We start from the raw sequence: 20,477 nt of genomic DNA on the forward strand, positions 1-20,477 counted from the left end.
CCAAAGGGGCATAAATTCTTTCATGCCACTAGACTGTTTCAAAATATTATGAGCAGGTGATATTATGATTCAACATGGAAAATAACTGAATAGAATTAATCCTAATTATACCCTTTCAAATGGGGAATACCATAATTGCTGGGGAACACAGCCTTAGAAATGTTACTTTTCTTTCTTTGAAAAAGAACATCCACATTTTAAAAGGAAGTTTCTCAAATAGTTGCATAAAGAGGAAAACTGGAAAAAAATTATTTTATTCTTTGTACTGAATTCCCATAGAGATTAAAAGAGACGATCTACATCAATATGAGGCTCAAATACAATTTACTGTTTAATTTTTCACCAGAAATATTTTCAAATAGTGTAGTTTCCTATGTGTGTTGTTTGTGGTTTTCTAAAATCTCAATGTCATAACTTATTACATTTTTTACCATGTATAATAATGGAAATTTTCTATAGATTAATTTTTTAAAATTGGGACTGCTTGAATATAAAATTCCAGGAAGCATTTGCAATGCAACCTATGCCTTCTAGAAATTATATTTATCAATCAGATGACTTGAGATGTATCCAAGTGTTGGGTTGTGATTTTTTTTCTTCACGTCAATGACAATTTAGATCTTAAAGAATTATCTAGGGTTACTAAGAAAGAATTTTGAAGACTTATATTAGTTCCTGCTAGAGACACACAATAAAGTTGTTGACTGGCTGGTGGGGAAGGAAGTGCAAGATTAGATTTTTAGTCTGCTACTTGATTATGCATTGAGGGACGTATTTTTGGACGCTGCAAATGAGGTAAATTGTTTGTTCTTTGACTTTTTAGCTAAGAATGAAACCTTGGCATTACCTGCCAAATCTAAAACACCAGAGGTTGAAAAAATCTCAGCACGATCCACGACAGGTAATGAGATTGCTATGTTGTTGACCTTGAGAAAAGAAAAAAATGCTTTTTTTCAAATACTAATCTGCAGCCTTTTTTTCAGTAAAGAGCCAGTAGGAAATTCATTTTGATCATAAATGCAAAACAGTAGGAGATTCCATGTCTCTAACATTTGGGAAAACAACAGCTGCAAAATGAACTATTGAATCACATAACTGATAAGTAATACAGAAGCTGTATTTTTTGCTTTAAATGAAAATTATTAAACACTGAAATATTTTTATTTAAAACATTGTACCACAAGTTTGGTGCTGTCCTTGTGTATGATGACATGAGACCATTTTTCATTTCTACACTTTCACAAGGGGTCAGTGTAGCAAAATGCCATATATTCTTCACAAATCCATAGCTTAATATCTATGAAAATACTTGAATCATTTAGAAACAAATGTCTCTGGAACTTTAGCAATCCTAGTGTAGAGAATATAGAATAGTTCAGTAACAACCCTTTAAAGAATTAATGCAGTAAGCGTTTTCTCCATGGTTTATCACCATTACTAACATTCAGCATTTCTTCTATGAATGAACTACTCAAGTCCAGTCTGGCGGGGTGGGGGGGGGGGCATTAATCTTTGAGCTAGAGTTTTTTCCAGAGTAGTACCACCTTACCCAGGACTCGATGAAACAGACATCTGGCAAGAATTCCCCACAATCTATATTTAGCAGAGTAACTCCAATCTGAAGTGAATTTTTCAGTCCACAAAATCCTATAACTTGAAATACTGATGATGTACCTTTTACTAAACTTTTGGACTCATAACTGTTCCAGAGAACATAAAAGTTGTTGTGGCAGTGAAATAACTTCAAGAAATCCTTTGAAGTAGGACTATTTCTGAGAGAGCAAGATGAATATGGTCCTTTTCTAAAGAAGACAGATGGACCTTTCATCCCCACCTTCATGGGATTTGGAGCAGAGGTAGCTCCTGGAGTGACCCATTTGGATGAAATTCCTAGATGGTTTCTGACTTCAGTATATGTGATCAATATCCAGAAAAGCATAGGCATGGCCCAGTGGGTGACTCCAAGTCCCTTTCTCCCTCAAAGATTCTACCCACTTTCCCCAATTATACTTTTTTCTCTTGGCAGCATTTCTGATGGGAGAGTCTACATTTTTTTAGTCCTCTGCCAAACCCTCCTCAGAGTTTTCCACTTCAGAAACACTTAGGAAAACACCACAACTTATTACTCAGGGTTATTGTGTTTATTTTGTGTTCTTGCCCTGCAACATTCTGGGGGTTTCTGGCTCTCAATTCATTTCAGATCCCAGTGATCTTAGTTCTTATTTCTCCAAAACTATTTAATTGAGCTTTTTATTACCTTTAATCTAGCATTTGGGACAAACCTGTGGCAGAGGATTTAAATTCTGATCATAATTTCAATTCATTTTCAAGCTTTGTATGTTCATTGCAGTGTAAGAGTGAAGTCTTGTAATGTGATAGCTCTAAGTAAGACTTTTAGCCCCGAGTCATCCTGTTATTTGCCCATTTATTCATTTAATAAACTATTATCTTGATTATCCTTCAGATTCTTCAATACATGATTTAAAAAATAAACTATTATCATGTGCTTGTTTACTATACCCCAGGTATTCTGCTAAGCCCTGGAGATAAAGAAAAAGGCAGATTTAAAATTATGATTAAGCTTATAAGTGCTTCAATGAAAGTCAGGTCAGAGTGCTTTTTTGGATAGAAAGCAAACCCAGAAAGGACCAGTTGGAGAGGAGTGTCAGCTCAGGCACTTGAGACAAGCCAAGGAGCTCTTTACATAGTAACACAAAAAGAAATGGGCTTTCCAATATCAGTTACTTATTCTAAAAGGCAACAAAATGTGTCTCCTGGTCTTTGGTTGCTTCACTTTATCTTAATTTGTAAAGTTGTGCTTTTTACCTTTCAGAGACTCCTGAAACAGTTCCAAGAACCACTAAACCCACTACGTCTAGTGCATTAGATGTTTCAGAAACAACACTGGGTAATTCTAAGAACTTTTTTTTGTTGTTAAAAAATAAAAATAAAAAAGTAACAAGAAAATAACTCCCAGGACTCACAGAAAAGAAACCTGACGCCTTAACTTCTCTCTCCCTCCCCACTTTCTCCTTTTCCTTCCTTCCTGGCAGTGGTTAACCTTCCTATTTCTTGGACAGATTCCACTGAAGAGTTAACCACATGGCTGATCCTGGTGACTGGACTTCTGGGCAAATCTGGATGCTAATTGCTAACTGAACGCCCTTTTTAACCAGTCTCTGGGTTATATAGACAGAATACCAGCCTTTTAACCCCCAAATCTTGGGGGAGAATGAAGGAAACCTGGAAGTCTTGATTCTGTGCTTTCTGCTTAAATTGGCTTTGGGAAGTCTTGTGCATACTAAATTTGGGGTGAACCCCCAAAAGTGTCATGCTTTTAAATAAGAATTTCATGCCACCCATGTTTGATGTTTCTTAGCCCAAGAGAATCTAACTTGCTTTGTTGTTCTCTTTCCCCTGAAGAAAAGGAGCAGCATGTGTTTTGTTCTGTAATTTGATGTTGATCTTCTCTGCCACACCACTGCCCTTCGAATGTATACCTTCACATTTTAACAGCTATGTAACTTTACCAGGGAATGTTGTAATTTCCATTAAAGGTATTGGCTGCTCTGTGTACAAGAGTCTGTTACAAAGCTTGCTGTGCATGATCATGGTTAAGCCACAACATCAAATCCCAAGTCCAGGAGTTGCTAACTGCACTCTTTTTTTATTGTAGTTGTCAGCAAAAGGACCCCGGAAACATTGCAAACTGTTCTAATACCTCAGTTTGAATTGCCACTGAGCACTCTAGGTAAAAATTGATAAATACTGCAGCTTTATTATTACATTGGATATTGTATGCATGCTTCAAAGAAATCCTGTGAATTAATGACGCTAATTTATACCCAATCCCTTAAAGGTGACACAGTCTTCAAGTTTAGGATCCCAAAGAGGCTCTCCCTATGATGAATCGTTCCGGTTGGGTTGTTTTTCTTTTAAGTGATCATATTTTAATATTATGTTTGATTCTTTTAATTCAGAATCAATATGTCACTGAACAAATTGATAATTTCTGTATTTTTTGTAAATGTTTTTACTCTCGTCACTCTTAACAGAGAAGATATATTTATGATATTTCTGCAGACTACTTCTTAGAATTCTTAGAATTTTTTGAATGAATTATGAAAAAAAATGAGAGTGGAGAGTGGGGTGCAGTGGCTCACGCCTGTAATCCCACCACTTTGGGAGTCTGAGATGGGTGGATTGCCTGAGGTCAGTAGTTCGAGACCACACTGGCCAACATGCTGAAACCCCGTCTCTACTAAAAATACAAAAATTAGCCTGGCATGGTGGCACGCACCTGTAATCCCAGGTACTCAGGAGGCTGAGACAGGAGAATTGCTTGAACCCAGGAGGTGGAGGTTGCAGTGAGCCAAGATCATGCCATGCACTGCAACCTGGGTGACAGAGCGAGACTCCATCTCAAAAAAAAAAAAAAAAAAAAAAAAGATGGGGGAGGAGCTTACATATAAAGCCACGTAGTTACTGAAATTCTATTTTTAAAAGCTTTCAGATGGACATTTTCTAGTTCAGATGTGTTGGCTTGATTTAAATGTAAATGAAATATATTTAAGAACACACACAAACATCGCTGAAGAAATCAGGAAACTGGTTTAATAAGGGTGGAGAAAAGATTCCAAATACAGTAGCTTAAGTTTAGTCACTTAACTAAAAAATTGAAAAAGAAACTTTATTACATTATTCAACATTGAAACAGAGATGTAAGAAATACTGCTAATGGTCTCTTAACATGATTTGCCTTTTCGTGTTTGCTGTTGTTTTTCAAGCTTAACATTTTAAAAATCTTTGTTACTTGCATCTCAGGTTGTCTAACTTTCCTTCTGTGTTTCATTACAGCTCCAAAAAGGCTTCCAGAATTTCCTGAGGCAAAAACACCCTTCCCTTTTGAGAAACCTGGGGGCACATGGGGTAATAAGGGCACCTTGAATTAAATATTAAGGCTGTGGGTGGTGATTGCTTAATTCTGCAGGACACATGTACTGCATCTTATTTCTACAAACCTCATGAACTGATAGGCAAACAAGTGGTTGATTTGATTTTTTTTTAAATAAATCTATTTGTTTGGATTTTCGACAAATTCAGTAAAATCCATCAGTCTTAATTCCACATAATCCACTTAGCTTTTTGTCCTTAAAAATGTTGACAGTCTGACACTAAACTCTGCTCTCTGACCACTAATCAAATGTTCTCTGGATGGATACGTACTGATTTCTTACTGATATATAATGACTTTTTATTGTATTAGTATATTGTAGGCTTCTGGTAGCCACTTAACCGTACCAGCAACCTATTTCTGTCTTGTTCTCCTCAAAAAAAACAAAAAAATCTTCAGCAAATTCTATTTCTTTTCAATATAGCTTCAAGTGAAAAGCCATGGATTGTGCCTACAGCTAAAATATCAGAAGATTCCAAAGTTCTGCAGCCTCAAACTGGTAATTAAATCCTTTTCTTAAAAAATCAATTATAACAAGGAGTATTGAGCAACTTATTGTTTTTATTTTTATGGGTTCCTTAATTGATTATCAGTGTGCTTTGTAATAAATGAAAAACCTGTAATACATTTGTTGACACTGAGATGAATCTCATTTTTCCCCATTACAAAAGCAAAACGGTTTTGAATGTTTTAAAGATACCTATTCTAATTTCTGGATATAATATCTTAGAAATGTGGCCAGAACATGAACTACGAACTGGCTCATTAATAGAGATCTCTTTAGTGACATGAAAGCAGTACCAAAATAAGAAACATCAGCGTGGGTCTAATTTAACAATAGGAGTTTCATATTATCTTGCAGGGAATATTTGCTGCTTTTGGGCAAAATAAACAAACATTTAAGAGCTTACTCAGTGAAGATAGTATACTAAGTTCTCAAATTTGTAAGTAGAGCATGATATGTAGGAGAGACCACAGGCCTTCGCGGTTAATCATAGACCTTGGTTCCAGGCCTCACTCTCCTAATAACCATGTGATGGCTACTTTTCTCTACTTTTGGAAGGCACTGGTTTCCTCTTTTGCAAACTGTAGCAATTGGCTTTATTTTTCCTGTTGAGAATTCTTGTGTTCCACCGCTAAAATTGATTGAGATATGTTTCTTTTACAAAAAATATTTTTCTCTTTTAAAAAATTCTGTACATCTTTTGATGCCTAGCAGTCAACTAAAGAATGTATTCAGCGTATAAGAATTATAAGAAGACCTCAGAAACCATCCTTTGTGATTACTTCCATGATTTTTGCATTTTGCTTGTTTGTATTTTAATTTTTGAAAATCTTCTAGTTGTTTTGACTTTATTTGGGGTACATATCATATAGTGTATAATGAAGTTGGGTGTTTCATGTAATGAACTTAAATGCAGCAGCATTTTGTGGTGTTCTCCAGAGTCCAGCAGAGGACTAGGTGTGAGAAAGGATGAGCATGAGCCCTCATAGATCTTGGTGAAATTATCATTTCTCTAGTATATGTAATGGGCTCAGATATTAGCAAAAGATAGAAGATGAGGTCAAATTAAGGGACTATGTCTATTATAGTCGCCCTTAGTTTCCTTAAGTGGGAACACACTTGAAAGTTGGCCATGGTTGTTCGCTTATCCAGAGAATCCTCAAGCTGTATCTAAGTCTTGGTTTTCCTAGTCACTGACTTTAAAATTCTAGTGCAATTAACTAAGGTGGGTGCCAAAACCCCTTTAGGAATCCAGGTCACCTGGGTCTAAAATCTGGGTTTTGAGTTGAATTTCATACTGAGCCTCTGGTTCCAGTAGCCATCACCCAGGTGCAGCTGCATTGTAATTATGATGCAACAACTAGTCTAGGGGCGTATGTGATGGTTTAACCTGCTGCACTGTGACAGCCCTGGCTGTGACTCCCACATCCCTCAAGAGCACCTGAGCCAAGTGCCTTTGGGGAATTGGGGACTAGATAAACTTTTAGATCCTTTTCATCTTTTAGCTTTTGGGTTAGAACATGGGGAACATGGGATTCTTTTGGGTTTTCTTTTAAGCAACATCTACTGTTTGGTTTCTATGAATATTCAAGAGCAAACTAACCAAAACATCAAGGAAGCCATTTTTGAGACTAATGCCTGGCATATGAATTATATAGAAAGACTTGAGTTGAACCAAGCATTGGGGAGTGGGGAGAATATGTTGGGACGTGAAGGTTGCAGAGTTACAATGAGACGAAAATAGATGATACAGGAAATGCCAATAAAGGAAAGGTTTCTTTTGCCTTTAATTAAAAAAAGGCATATTCTGGTTTTGCCCTGATGGAGTATGAGCAGCCGCTAATGCAGCAGGAAACTGACTCTTTATTCAGCTGCTTCACTACTGCCAGGGCAACCTTTGGTTGCCAGAGAACTTCCAACGAGAACTCCCAACCCTCTCTAGACAAAGAATTGAGACTTGTCATAAACTGTAATAACAATACAGTATGTGATTGCACGTATTAACATTGGCCCTAGAAACTTCCCATCCTGCCTTATAACAGTTAATTTTTAAGTCTTTGCTACTTAGCACAATCCTCAGTCCAACAGCATTTGGTATCACCCAGGAACTTGTTGAAAAGGCAGAACGTGGGCTCCACTCTAGATCTATTGAAACAAGATCTGCTTTCCAACAAGATGCCCAGGCGATATGAACATTAACATTTTTGTTTTTGATTTTTGAGATGGAGTTTGCTCTTGTCACCCAGGCTGGAGTGCAATGGTGCGATCTCGGCTCACTGCAACCTTTGCCTCCTGGGTTCAAACGATTCTCCTGCCTCAGCCCGCTGAGTAGCTGAGATTACAGGCACCTGCCACCATGCCTGGCTAATTTTTATATTGAACATTAAAGTTTGAGAAGCACTACCTTGGCGATGTAGTCTATAACGTTTTTACATGGTGCCGGTAAGAATCATCCGGTGGGCCGGGCGCGGTGGCTCAAGCCTGTAATCCCAGCACTTTGGGAGGCCGAGACGGGCGGATCACGAGGTCAGGAGATCGAGACCATCCTGGCTAACACGGTGAAACCCCGTCTCTACTAAAAAATACAAAAAACTAGCCGGGCGAGGTGGCGGGCGCCTGTAGTCCCAGCTACTTGGAGGCTGGGGCAGGAGAATGGCGGGAACCCGGGAGGCGGAGCTTGCAGTGAGCTGAGATCCGGCCACTGCACCCCAGCCTGGGCGACAGAGCGAGACTCCGTCTCAAAAAAAAAAAAAAAAAAAAAAAAGAATCATCGGGTGTAGTCAGTTATAGCACCATGGACCTCAAATCGATACAAGATCGATTTTTCAAAGTGGGTAGTTAAGTATCTCTTGTTTCTGCTAATGTGCAACGCTTCCATTTCTAGTGTGAGTGTTCTGTGGCATCTTCCTAATTTACGTTAACTTTCAAATTAAAATTTTATAACACATGTATTATCTGTGATTTAAAGAGTGGTATATTTATATAGGCCTTTTATTTCAGCCTTTGTTTCTTTTGATTTTGTGCAAATTTACATGTGTACTCACATTCTATTTCCCATTTAGTTTCAACATACATAACAGGTATTTTATTTTCCGATTACTCACACAGCTTCCTAAAGCAACTATTTTGAGAACTGAGAAAACAGACAGGTAGAGATAGTGTTTAAATGGTGGTCCACAAAATCCCAATTTTAGTTGCAGTATCTTTTGAAGGAACACTGTATAGGTTGGTGCAAACATAATTGCAGTTTTTGCCATCACTTCTAATGGTTTTGCCATTACTTTTAATGGCAAAAACCACAATTACATTTGTACCAACCTAATATTTTTAGCTGATATTAATGACATTATTACAGCCAAATGAGCACATTCTGTTTTCTCTGTTGGGGTATGATGCATCTATATTTACTATATCAATTCCTTTCAGCCAAAGACCAGCAGAACACACTTGTAGTTGAACAAATTTATGTCTGTTTACTTATAACGATGGAGAACACAGACCATGATAAACTGGGGGAATCTCTTAGAAGATGATAGAAAAGACTTATTGTAAGAGTTTGTCTTGTGTTAAGTGATGGAAGGAAGGGTCCAAGGCAGTAAAACTTTGCTCTGAATTGGATGCATTCAGAAAGTGGGAGTAATTCTGTGATTGAATGTCTTCGTAATTCTTAATTAGAAGGCAAGACCAGCAGAGGGAAGCTAAAGCTGTGACTGGTTGAGAAGCCACATCTACTCGTATTAGCCAGAAGGCGGGGAGGGTAATGTTTGTGCTCTGGGTGACGTTCATGTTTTTGTCTGTGTGCCACATAATTACAGACTGGTCTTGTTTCTGTCTTGATCCATCAGGATCAGAGTGGTCTTGTCTGATACTGGTGTCCTTTGGAATTGTTGATGTTCAACAGGAGAACACCACAGCCTACCTGTGGGTACTAGACCAGCTCCTGGATGCCAGGGGCTGCTTTTCTCTTTATCAACCATTAAATGAGATTTATCGTACTTTTTGTAAAGTTTATTTTGCTTTACCGTTTTCTGGATTCGTTTTCAACATATTCTGTGTCAGAAAATCAGAATATGTGTACTCAAAAAGATTTCTGTACCATTCTTGGATATAAAGACTCTATGAAAATTCTAACTTGCACACTGAATGTTGAAATTCCTGGGTCATTTCAATAGTTTTTGGCAACCCGGGGACAGAATATTTGAAGTCTGGAATATCCCAGGAAATCTGAGATGTGTAGTCATCAAATATATTCTTCCTGCTTTCAGTCTATGTGTCCTGATCTGTCATTAGTGCTGCATTTTGTGATTTCATTATTTGGAATTGTATTTTGCATTAAACCTTCTATAAAGTATGTTGAAGTGAAATTGATTGATCTTGATTCCCTTGGCAAATCTAACTTTCCTTAAAATATATAAAGGTAATCATGAAAATCTTCTCTAATTATGTATCATAATATAAAATTATTTATAAATTTTGTATCTAAAGGAAGTTGGCCACACTTTAGAATTTAGCTGCTTGTGACGATATTTCACGAAAAGTCAGTCTTTCTGATGATGCAATAAAATTGGTTTCGTGTTTTATTGGAAAGTAGCCAGTTGACTATAATCTCAGTGTTGTTAAGGAGCAAGCTCTAGAAAAGTTCTCAGTATCTTCCATTCAGATGAATTGTGCATGTGCATGTATGTGCACCTGCTTGTTGGATCATTTCTCTACTGGAATACAATACTTTGCATAGCAATTTTCTTTGGGGAGATTCAAGGGGGTATTATCTACCATCATATTGAGACTTCCAAAGTCCCTAGAAACTGGCAGAATTATTGTCTTTTATCTTAAAGTGATACAAGAGGAACTTAACTCTGAATGAGTTAGAGGGGGAAAAATTAGGCTCATTCGTTTCTTTCCTAATCTTTTATTCAATAAACCACCCCAAGTTAAAAGTAAAGCAATGACATATAGCTTGCTCTGAAAATTTGAAAATAGCTTTTACAACTGAGGAAATTAAATGTTATTACTGGGGCCATGTGCCTTCCAGATATGGTGTATAAGAAACATCACATGATCTGCGAGAGGCCAGCCAGTCCCTGAAGCTTATTCTCATTGTGAATGTGATCACAAATATGTGAGCTCTAAGGTGAGATAGAGCTAGGTTAATAACCAGCTCAACTACCAGTTAAATAACTTGTTCCATCTATAAAATAGAAATGAGGTATAAATTTTTCACCAGATAGTTACATCTTAGAAATAATGTATAAATTACTTAATACAATGCACAATATATAAAGGGATGCCTTGTTTTCATTTTCTTAATACAATGAAATATTGCATTGGCTGCCACCCCTTCACATCATACTGTTTATCCCAACTTCCTGAATTGCTACATATAATCAATAATAGCAATTCTGCTTTTAAATTATTTAATAAAAGATAAAGGAGGAGGAGAGAAGGAAAAAAAAACTCTAAGCTCATATAAATACAATCATACCAAATGATCTATGGGTCTTCATTTCACTTGTAAAAACAAGTTTGAGAATGGAAAAGACATGCAGTATTTACTCAGAGGTCGTGCCACCCCTTGGGAATAGCCTCATGACCTCTTACCCCTGTGGCGAGGATGGTAAATCATATTACATAGTCTCTCTCTTCAGTTATGGTGGCAGCATGAATCACTCCATAAACTGGACTCTGAGGTCCTTCTTGGATCAATAAGCAAAATAATGTCACTATCAACTTGCTGTGTTTTCTGGGGCACCAGGGAAAGAGAAGCAGCATACATGCCATGTATTTATCATCCCACAGATGGGCGTGTGCATGACTTCTAAAGACTTAAAATGGGTTGGGGAGTTATGTGGAATGAGCTTTTTGTTTCTAGTTTGATAATGCCATGAGGCTGTTAAGCCTCCTTAATTTACTTAATCATAACCTTAAAAGACCATCATTGAGTACCAGGAGAGTTTCAAAAGCAAATAAAGACAATGGTTGCAAACCCATTAATTTGAAGTGTTTATTTTCATCCTTAGGAAATCCTCCTGCCTGTTCTCCCAAGTGTCCAGAAAAATCAAATGTTACTCCAGCTTTACTGTTACTTGTTACTAAGCTGCTGCTGCTTCTGGTGTAATTTCCTCTTGAACCATATACAGTTATCTTGCAGAGAGTTTCCTTGATGGAGAGAACCAAGCATGGTCAGCTTCAGTTTTTCCATCAGATTTTTCTTTGGGAGCTTCCTTTAGGAGGTCACCACTAATTATTTTCAGTGTTAAATTCTTACAGTACTTTGTAGAACTAGAGTAAATTGCATATGTATTGAGCCCTATGTATCATTTCAAGGCTTGAAAGCTGCAGCCATCAGCATGCCCAAGGAGTAGTAGAATGGTTAGGAAGTTTTGGCAGCAGGCGGGTTGTTAAGAGTGGTTAAAAAGAAGTAAACACATAAGGACATGCTCATTTATTATCTGTCTGCCCTGTAGGGTGTTGATTAGCACAGATCTGGCCCACCCAACTGGATTGAGCTCAAAAGAGGAGAAAACGAAGGAGTGGGTAGTGGTGTTGATGCTTTGAGAACAGCAAAACAGATTTCAGGTATAGCAGATGGTTTGTAGATTCACTGTGGCTTTGAAGAGATTTATATCTTCAGCCTTTAATTTTATTTCATGAACATTTTAATGAATATTTTCTTGCAGGCAATATTTTCACAAATTTCAGGGCCAACTAGAAAGATATTTATTTTTCCACTGACTGAAGAAAGCATTATCAATGTATTTAAGTGGTACTGAGAACTCTGTGTGTGGTATTGTTTTTCTTCTCTAGCTACTTGCTGTATTTTCTCATTGCTCCTTCATATATTTTTTTAGAATTCCATTTCCATGACAGGGTATGTCTACACAAGTGTATGCCAGGTATTTGTGAAGTAGAGGAAGAGATTTGTATGCGCACACACTTGCACATCATAACATAATTAAAGGACATGTTTTCATTTATTCTCCAAACTAAGCCAGAAGGTTATCCTTACTAAGAGCTTACGCTACCCAACTGTCAAACTCACTGTTATTATTTATTGTTATGGACATTTTGCAGATTAATTCTGCTGAGTATCCACCATGTACCAGTTTTTGGATTAAGTCATGACAAGCATAATGAGCATGATAGATACAATTTCTCCATTAGTGAGGTCTTTTGTCTAAGAGTTAATGTTAAAAAGGAAGTTTTCACATAGTTACTAATATTCAGAGAATTTGAGTAAGATAAAGTCTTGATCATTTGAAATGGCTTGCGTTTTCCAGAGCAATATCAGGGCATTTTTACTGGGGACTTTGCATCTAGTCAGTTTTTCAAAGTAAAACTAAAATGTATTATCAACAAAACATAATTTAGGACTGGGCACAGTGGCTCATGCCTATAATCCCAGTACTTTGGGAGGCCAAGGTGGGTGGATCATGAGGCCAGGAGTTCGAGACCAACCTGGCCAACATGGTGAAACCCTGTCTCTACTGAAAATACAAAAAATTAGCCAGGCGTGGTGGCACACACATGTAATCCCAGCTACTCAGGAGGCTGAGGCAGGAGAATCACTTGAACCTGGGAGGCGGAGGTTACAGTGAGCTGAGATCGTGCCATTTCACTCTAGCCTGGGTGACAGAGCAAGACTCCATCTTGAGAAAAAATAAAATAAAAACCTAATTTAAGAAAGTAGTTTTAAGAAGGTATAGAGTAAATGGTAGTGCATGTTATTTCATATTATTTTTTCCTCTGGAAACTCTGAAAGTAAAACTTAGTTATCATGATTGTAAGTCATTACTATTTTTTGAAATAAACTAATATTGCTTTTTATAACCTGTGAATTGAATTATCTATTTTGTTACATTAGATTTAACCTACAACTTTTGGTCCCATGTATGTTCTGTGAATGCAAAATCAGGAATACTGCTTAATGTCATATAGCTGTAGCATTTCACCCACTACGATAAGCATAGTGATAGAAGTTTGCCTCTAAGTAATAATGCATGGCAATTTACAGGCTACCATACAGAAAGGTTCTCCCTTAACACTTGACTACTTACCAATTTTATAGCTAGTGTAGCTTTTAGAAACCAGGCCTAACAATTTCATGAGTTTTTCTCAGGTATAGGCATGTATATAGAAGGGTTTTATAAAGAAATCAAGAGCTGTTGATTTTTAGAGAGCTTTTCAAAGAACTCTATTTCAACACTGGACTCTCCCCCTGGCATCTCTTTACTTTTTTGTTGTTATTGAGATGGATTTGCCGTCGTGCGGGCTGGAGTGCAGTGGCGTGATCTTGGCTCACTGCAGCCTCTGCCTCCCAGGTTCAAGATATTCTCAAGATATCCTGAGTAGCTGGGACCACAAGTACTCACCACCCCAAGCCTGGCTAATTTTTGTATTTTTTTTTTTAATGGAGACGGGGTTTCACTCTCCTGGTCAGGCTGGTCTCGAACTCCTGACCTCAAGGGATTTACCCACCTCGGCCTCTCCCAAAGTGTTTGGATTACAGACATGAGCCACCACGCCCAGGCAATCTCTTTACTTCTGAATCAAAAGATCTTGTTTAACTCATAAATGAAATGAGGTGTGGTATGCTGCTTAAAGCTGACGAAACAACATATAACTTTTAGTGGCATGTGTGCCTTTTTAGCACTCTTTTTCTTTCCTACTCTTGGAAACTACAGAAATAGAAATATTAAAAACAAAGTGTGCTGGCAAATGTCTTATTTTTGTCTTAAGTGTATTTGATAAAATGTTTAGAAGTTAAGGGATCCCTGAAAATTGGGAACTTCCCCATTTGAGCCACAATTGCCAGGGGATGATGGAAAAAGGGCTTCTTTCCCCTGTGAGTGCCTTCTGGGAATAACGAGGGGAGATGGATGCCTGGCTTGGAGCCTCCTGATTAAAAAGAAATTGTAAATATGAAAAATAAGTTAAAAAATTGAGTAAATATCATAAATACAAACTGTAGGAAAATTGGTCCAATGTCACTAGATGGAAGGGAGCTTTAGGAGTTAGGATAACAAAGACAGTCATAACATTTTTCAAAAGCAACAATAGAAATAAATAAGCCATTAACTCATATTTTCTTACCTAGCGTGAGAGGATTAAATACAAGTTGGCAAAGTTTTTTTGATTTTGTAGGCGATAGAGCTGGTCTTGCTAGATCCATAACTTGAAATTGGCTGAAAGTAAGCATGTCAGAAATTACTGGCACTTTTGATCTTTAAAAAACTTAGTCATTCATATCTGACCTTTTCAAATTACAGCAAGGCTAAAGAAACTTGACATTACAGTATAATAGATGCATTCTCAGAATGTGTGCATTTTTTAACTCACAATATTCTTGCTATTTTTGGGGATTTTGTGAAACAGTAGATTCATCTTCACACATTGCAATGTTTCCTGCCTCTTTAGTATGTAGCACAATATAAATGCTGTCTACTTCCAGAGGATGTCACATGGTCTGATATTATCTTTCTTACAGCTTCAACCAGCAGTGGTTCAAAATCATTAAATTGCCAATGAATTACAAGTAACCCCAATGACTGCGTCTTCCTGTGAACTCCCTTTTTCTTGATTTCTGTGCCGCCATTTTGAATGAGCAAGAAAAGCAACATCTACCTCATAATAATTCATGCGTTCTCTATATTCCTCGTGACCATAGTAACAGCTCTTTGCATGTGAAAGAGAACACTTTGTTATGCTGTTTTTGCTTGCAGGTTCAACTCTTATGTGAACATGAAAATTATCCCCATATTAAAATAATTCAATCTTTATGTTTAAGCTCATCCTACTTTCCCTCATATAGAATAGAAAATTTATCTTTAAACTCACCCAAACTCAAGAAAGGCTCATGGCTCCATGGAGAAGTACAGAAAGCTGCCTCTAGGTAACATGTCAGGAGGGGATGGTGCCAAAAGAGAATCCTGGTTTTAGGCCTGCTGTTCCTGGTCCTGCTGAAGGAGAGGAAAATACACTGGATAGGACAATTTCAGTGTGTGACCACTAGCAGATGTCTTCATGCTATAAACCTCAACTTCATTATCTAGAAAATGGAGATAACCTCTCATTATCTATAAAGTGGGGCTACTGTCTACCTCACCTCTTTCTCAGGGATGTTAAGAGGGTTCAATAAGTTGATGTATGAGAAAGTCTCTGCAAACTGTGAAGTGCTGTCCAAACATAAGATATCATAACAGTAACTTTTACTAAACTTTTACTATTGCTTAGTCTAGAAAGACTAAGACTTGGACAAATCACCTCAATGGGACTGCTGTTTCCTTCTTTAGAAATCTCTCCCCAAACTGCCATCTGACTTTATTTATGTTTATAATCTTTGCAGCTCTTTGATTTACAGCTGGCACTGCATAATTATAAATATATAGTACTATGTTCTCATCACCCTGGAGGCCAGCATCAGGGCTCACTATATAAAATCCTGCATGACGAGTTTCGGTGATTGCTTACATGTTAGTGACAAGGCTGGCAGCCTGGAGCCAAAATGCACCAGCACCTACATAAAACTGTCCTTCAACCAGCATTACAACATGTCTTGCAATCTTTCTATATTAATCAAATTTAACCAAAACTAACCTCTCTTGTTTTGCCTTTTTTTTTTTTTTTAAAGCAACTTATGATGTTTTCTCAAGCCCTACAACATCAGATGAGCCTGAGATATCAGAGCCCTACACAGGTATACCCGGCCTCTCAATTCTGTCTTTGGATCCCAGGTGTTCCAACACTTGGTGGTTCTTCCTCTAGTTTTTTGCAGAGTGGAAAACTGTGCCCTCTGGAGATCTGCATGGGAGAAATTTCCACCTGTGTCAGGGAGATGTATTCTACCCACTCCTCCCATAGAGTGATTAGTTCTTGACATCTCTCAGTAAATAAGCTCTGTCACATAAGGGAGATGCAGAGAGATTTGGTTGCCACTGAGGAAAAGTAAGGTAGTAGCTTATCACTGTATTGTTCAGAATCATCATAAAAAGGTCTTTGAGTTTATAGAGGGTCTTGTCTAGAGCAGTAGTTCTCAAATGGGGGGTAATTTTCTACTCCCATCCCTTCCCCAGCATATTTGCTAATGTTGAGACATTTTTGGTTGTCATAACTTGGGGAAGCACTACTAGCATCTAGTGGGTAGAGATTGGGGGGGTGCTGAACCCCTGCGGTACGTGGGGTAGCCTCCCACAGCACAGATTATTTGACCCTAATTGTCAATAGTGCTAGTGTGAGAAATCTTGCTGTAGAACAGTCACATAATTCATTTGACTGTAGCAGTTCACTTGGGTCTAATATTTGGCATTAATATTACTGACCCATCTATAGTGAGTTACCTCAGTCCGACAGCTCCTTTCAGCAAATGTTTATCAAACACCTACTAAACTGGGTGCTGTAGGAGATTCAAAGGGAGTAAGACTGGTTTCTGCCAGGTATAGATATATGTCTGATATTTTTGGATGTATAACATTATTTGTGTCACGCTAAATAAAGATGAATAATTTTAAAGAGCAGAAAATGAAACAATGAAATAGAATGTCAGCGGTGGGTTCAGTTAGCATTTATGAAACAAAATGGGGGAAACCAGAAAAACCCATTGAAAACCAGTTGAATGTACAAAACACTGTTTAATCATGGTTTCTAATATTTAAAGTATGTATGTTTTTTAAAGTGAGCTCATCTTCAGCTCCTAATGTATCACTAGTTTTAAAATGTGGGCCAGCAATCCCTCAAGTATTCTTGATGTTTTCCCTCATATGAGGCATAATTTATTACTCATGAATTTGTATTTTATTCCTGGGGCCTTCTACTGCTTTTATAAATGTTGACATTTATTCCAACAGCAACAAGTGATCGTATTCTGGATTCTGTCCCACCTAAAACTTCTAGAACTCTTGAACAGCCAAGGGCAACACTGGGTAATGTTTTTAACAGAAAAATCATACTTTATTTTCCATCAAAAAAATTCACGTGAATGCCTTTCTTCCAAATGACCATTTCATTCCATCACATCTAATCATTTGTCTATCCTATTTCTTAATATACACATCTCTATATTTTTAAATACAGCCACCTTTTATGTTCCATTTAGGGCTCTATTTTATTTTTTTTGAGCTGTAATAGATAATATTTTCCCTATCCTTTTAGTTGTGAAAGCTTTGAAAACTGCATGGACGTCATCACCTGCACCATCTCACCTCACATGTTTGTGGCCTGTGTCACTTTACTTCCATGCATCAAGTCTGCCTGAAGTCATCTACTGAACAAGCATCATTCCAGCCTTTTCCCTACTTTCAATCAGAATTGTATTCACTAGCTTTCAAGACTACATGCATTTTTCATCTTTAATCATGTACTTGTGGCATGTGCTTTATACCATCTAAAAGCATGTTAAAATTCCTCAAATACCTCATTTTAACTGGGATTATTCAATGGGATGGGGTGTTTGTGCTTTCAGCTCCAAGAGAAACACCATTTGTTCCTCAGAAACTGGAAATCTTTACCAGTCCAGAAATGCAACCTACAACAGCTGGTAACTAATGACATTTATGTAGTTATATGCATTGACGAAACAGGTAATGTGACAAGTCATGTTGGTCATTTCAGAATTTTGTTTGTTTTTCTTTTGTTTGTTTTTGCTAAATATTTCCCTCCAGTCTCTACCATGAAATTCTTCCAAGAATCTGACTTATCTATCATACTTAGCCTTACGATTGTCCTTAAAGAATTTTCACAATCCTGATGTCTATATATTTTGAGGAATTGTTTCCTTCCAACTCTTCTTTCAACTTTGCCAGCTGGAAAATAGCAGCAGAATTATAGATAATTATTTCAAAATACATTCCTTATACTTAGCACACCTAGGTACCATTTGATCAAAGTATTTTACCCAAAGTAGTCTAAGTATAGGGAGCACCCAGTAGGCTTTGCAGTCTTGGACAAGTTGAAGAAAGATGGATAAAGAGAGGTAGCGCAACCTACATTTTATAATGGAAAATTACTGAAATAGCAAAGTTCATTAACTCTTGGTGGGGATAGTAAAGAGCTACAGAATTAAAGTTCTGGACCGGATGTGGTGCCTCACACCTACAGGTGTGGTGTCTGGGCCGGATGTGGTTCCTCACACCTCCCAGCACTTTGGGAAGTCAAGGCAGGCAGATCACAGGAGTTCAAGACCGGCATGGCCAACATGGTGAAACCCCATCTCTTGTAAAAATACAAAAATTAGCTGGGTGTGGTGGTGCACGCCTATAGTCCCAGCTACTCAGGAGACCGAGGCACAAGAATTGCTTGAACTTGGGAAACCGAGGTTACAGTGAGCCAAGGTTGCACCACGGACTCCAGCCTGGGCAACAGAGTGAGACTCTGTCTCAACAACAAAAAAGTAGTTCCACATTTCCATTATTTGTGCTTCTCTCCTGCTATTCAATGTCATCCTTTTGAGTTCTTAATTGTACCTTGTGTTCTGAAATGCCTCAAGGGTGCTCACTTCTGGCACATTGAACTGAACAATGTATATCTTCAATTCTCATGTAGAAATTGTATACCTTTTGTCCCAGTCACTGCTTGTTTATTGAGCACCAACTATGTATAAAATAAGGTGTACTGGGCATTCTGGGGATACAAGGAAATATAAAGCAGTTCTTGCACTTGAGGTTTGCAAATTTACAGGCACAACCTGATTGACCCCTGAAAACTATCATGTATCAAAGCGATATTAAATCTTCTTTCAGCTCCCCAGCAAACTACATCTATCCCTTCTACACCTAAACGACGCCCCCGGCCCAAACCGCCAAGAACCAAACCTGGTAAATGTCTCTTTATCCTTGTGTGATATGTAATGCCAGATAGACGATGTCCATCTTCTTATAGTAAGAAGGATAGCCAGGTGCAGTGGCTCACACCTGCAACTCCAGCATTTTGGGAGGCCAAGGCAGGAAGATTACTTGAGGCCAGGAGTTTGAGACCAGCCTGAGCAAAAACATTCAAAAAATTAGCCAGGCATGGTGTACTGCTTGAGCCCAGATGTCTGAGGCTGCAGTGGGCTATAATGGCACCAGTGCACTCAAGCCTGGGCAACAGAACAAAACCCTATCTCAAGAAAAAAAAAGGATATATTTTATAGGTTAGTTTCTTTACAAAATTTGAGATTAACTAAAGATGAATAATTAATGATGCAAAATAACAAAACTCAGATGTCTCCAAAAGGGGTTTACTGATAATTATATTTTTGCATGTGAATTTTGGTAAAAACCTAGAAACAAGTCAAACTCATAGCAATACAGGGTAATACATGTAATTTGTTTTTTGGTGTACATGTTTATTATAATGTTCATTAGGGTGATGGTTCTTTTTTTTTTTTTGGTACCTACTCTGTTTCCAATTTTTCACCAGGGCAATGGCTGAGTTAGAGAGGACTCAAATAGATTATAACTTTGAGAAGATAAAACATAAAAATGACAGCACAACATACGTTTACATAACTTGTTTCTGAGACTATAATATTTGTGTAAGTGCTCCAAGAAAGAAAGAGTTGAAGATGCAGACCCCAAAATACATGTAGGATTTAGAAGAAAAGGAGAAGGGAATAACGTGTATTATAGCACAGAGTTTGGGTGGTACAGATGCTTATTAACCCTGGAGGTCAATTCTTCATTATCAAACAATATACTCAGAATCATGCTTTACCACCTGGGCTTTGCTTATTCCATTATAAGATAAATGTAATTTTGTATGATGTATACTGCTGTGACAGTTTAAAAATTCTTCCTCAAAACTTTTACTCATTGTATACTTTGACTACTAAATATGGCAGGATTTTAAACGGGTCATTTAGTTCCTCTTTAGAGGATATCTTTTTATTGTCTCTAGGATATTTCAATATTTTTTTCCTTTCCATCACCAGAAAGAACCACAAGTGCTGGAACAATTACACCTAAAATTTCTAAAAGCCCTGAACCTACATGGACAACACCGGGTAATAATGATATGTCCTTAGTAGATGTATTGCTTCATTTCACC

At 37.6% G+C, this 20,477-nt stretch overlaps 1 protein-coding gene across 25 annotated transcripts in view; it reads left to right on the forward strand.

The window, feature by feature from the left end:
• ABI3B (ABI family member 3 binding protein) overlaps positions 1 to 20,477 on the forward strand; it is a 244,785-nt gene that overhangs the window by 125,998 nt on the left and 98,310 nt on the right. For 19 of the 25 annotated variants that reach the window (XM_011734009.2, XM_011734020.2, XM_011734013.2 and 16 more), the window contains exons 10-19: positions 824 to 901; positions 2,834 to 2,908; positions 3,677 to 3,751; positions 4,858 to 4,929; positions 5,379 to 5,453; positions 16,087 to 16,152; positions 17,300 to 17,374; positions 17,914 to 17,988; positions 19,190 to 19,264; positions 20,362 to 20,433. In XM_011734009.2, coding sequence (XP_011732311.2) covers positions 824 to 901; positions 2,834 to 2,908; positions 3,677 to 3,751; positions 4,858 to 4,929; positions 5,379 to 5,453; positions 16,087 to 16,152; positions 17,300 to 17,374; positions 17,914 to 17,988; positions 19,190 to 19,264; positions 20,362 to 20,433 — 738 coding nt within the window. The remainder of the gene's footprint in view (positions 1 to 823; positions 902 to 2,833; positions 2,909 to 3,676; positions 3,752 to 4,857; positions 4,930 to 5,378; positions 5,454 to 16,086; positions 16,153 to 17,299; positions 17,375 to 17,913; positions 17,989 to 19,189; positions 19,265 to 20,361; positions 20,434 to 20,477) is intronic. The other 6 variants (XM_011734023.2, XM_071092516.1, XM_024791442.2 and 3 more) reach the window with 2 other exon arrangements.

Source organism: Macaca nemestrina, chromosome 2, assembly GCF_043159975.1.
Source record: "Macaca nemestrina isolate mMacNem1 chromosome 2, mMacNem.hap1, whole genome shotgun sequence".
NCBI lineage: Eukaryota > Metazoa > Chordata > Mammalia > Primates > Cercopithecidae > Macaca > Macaca nemestrina.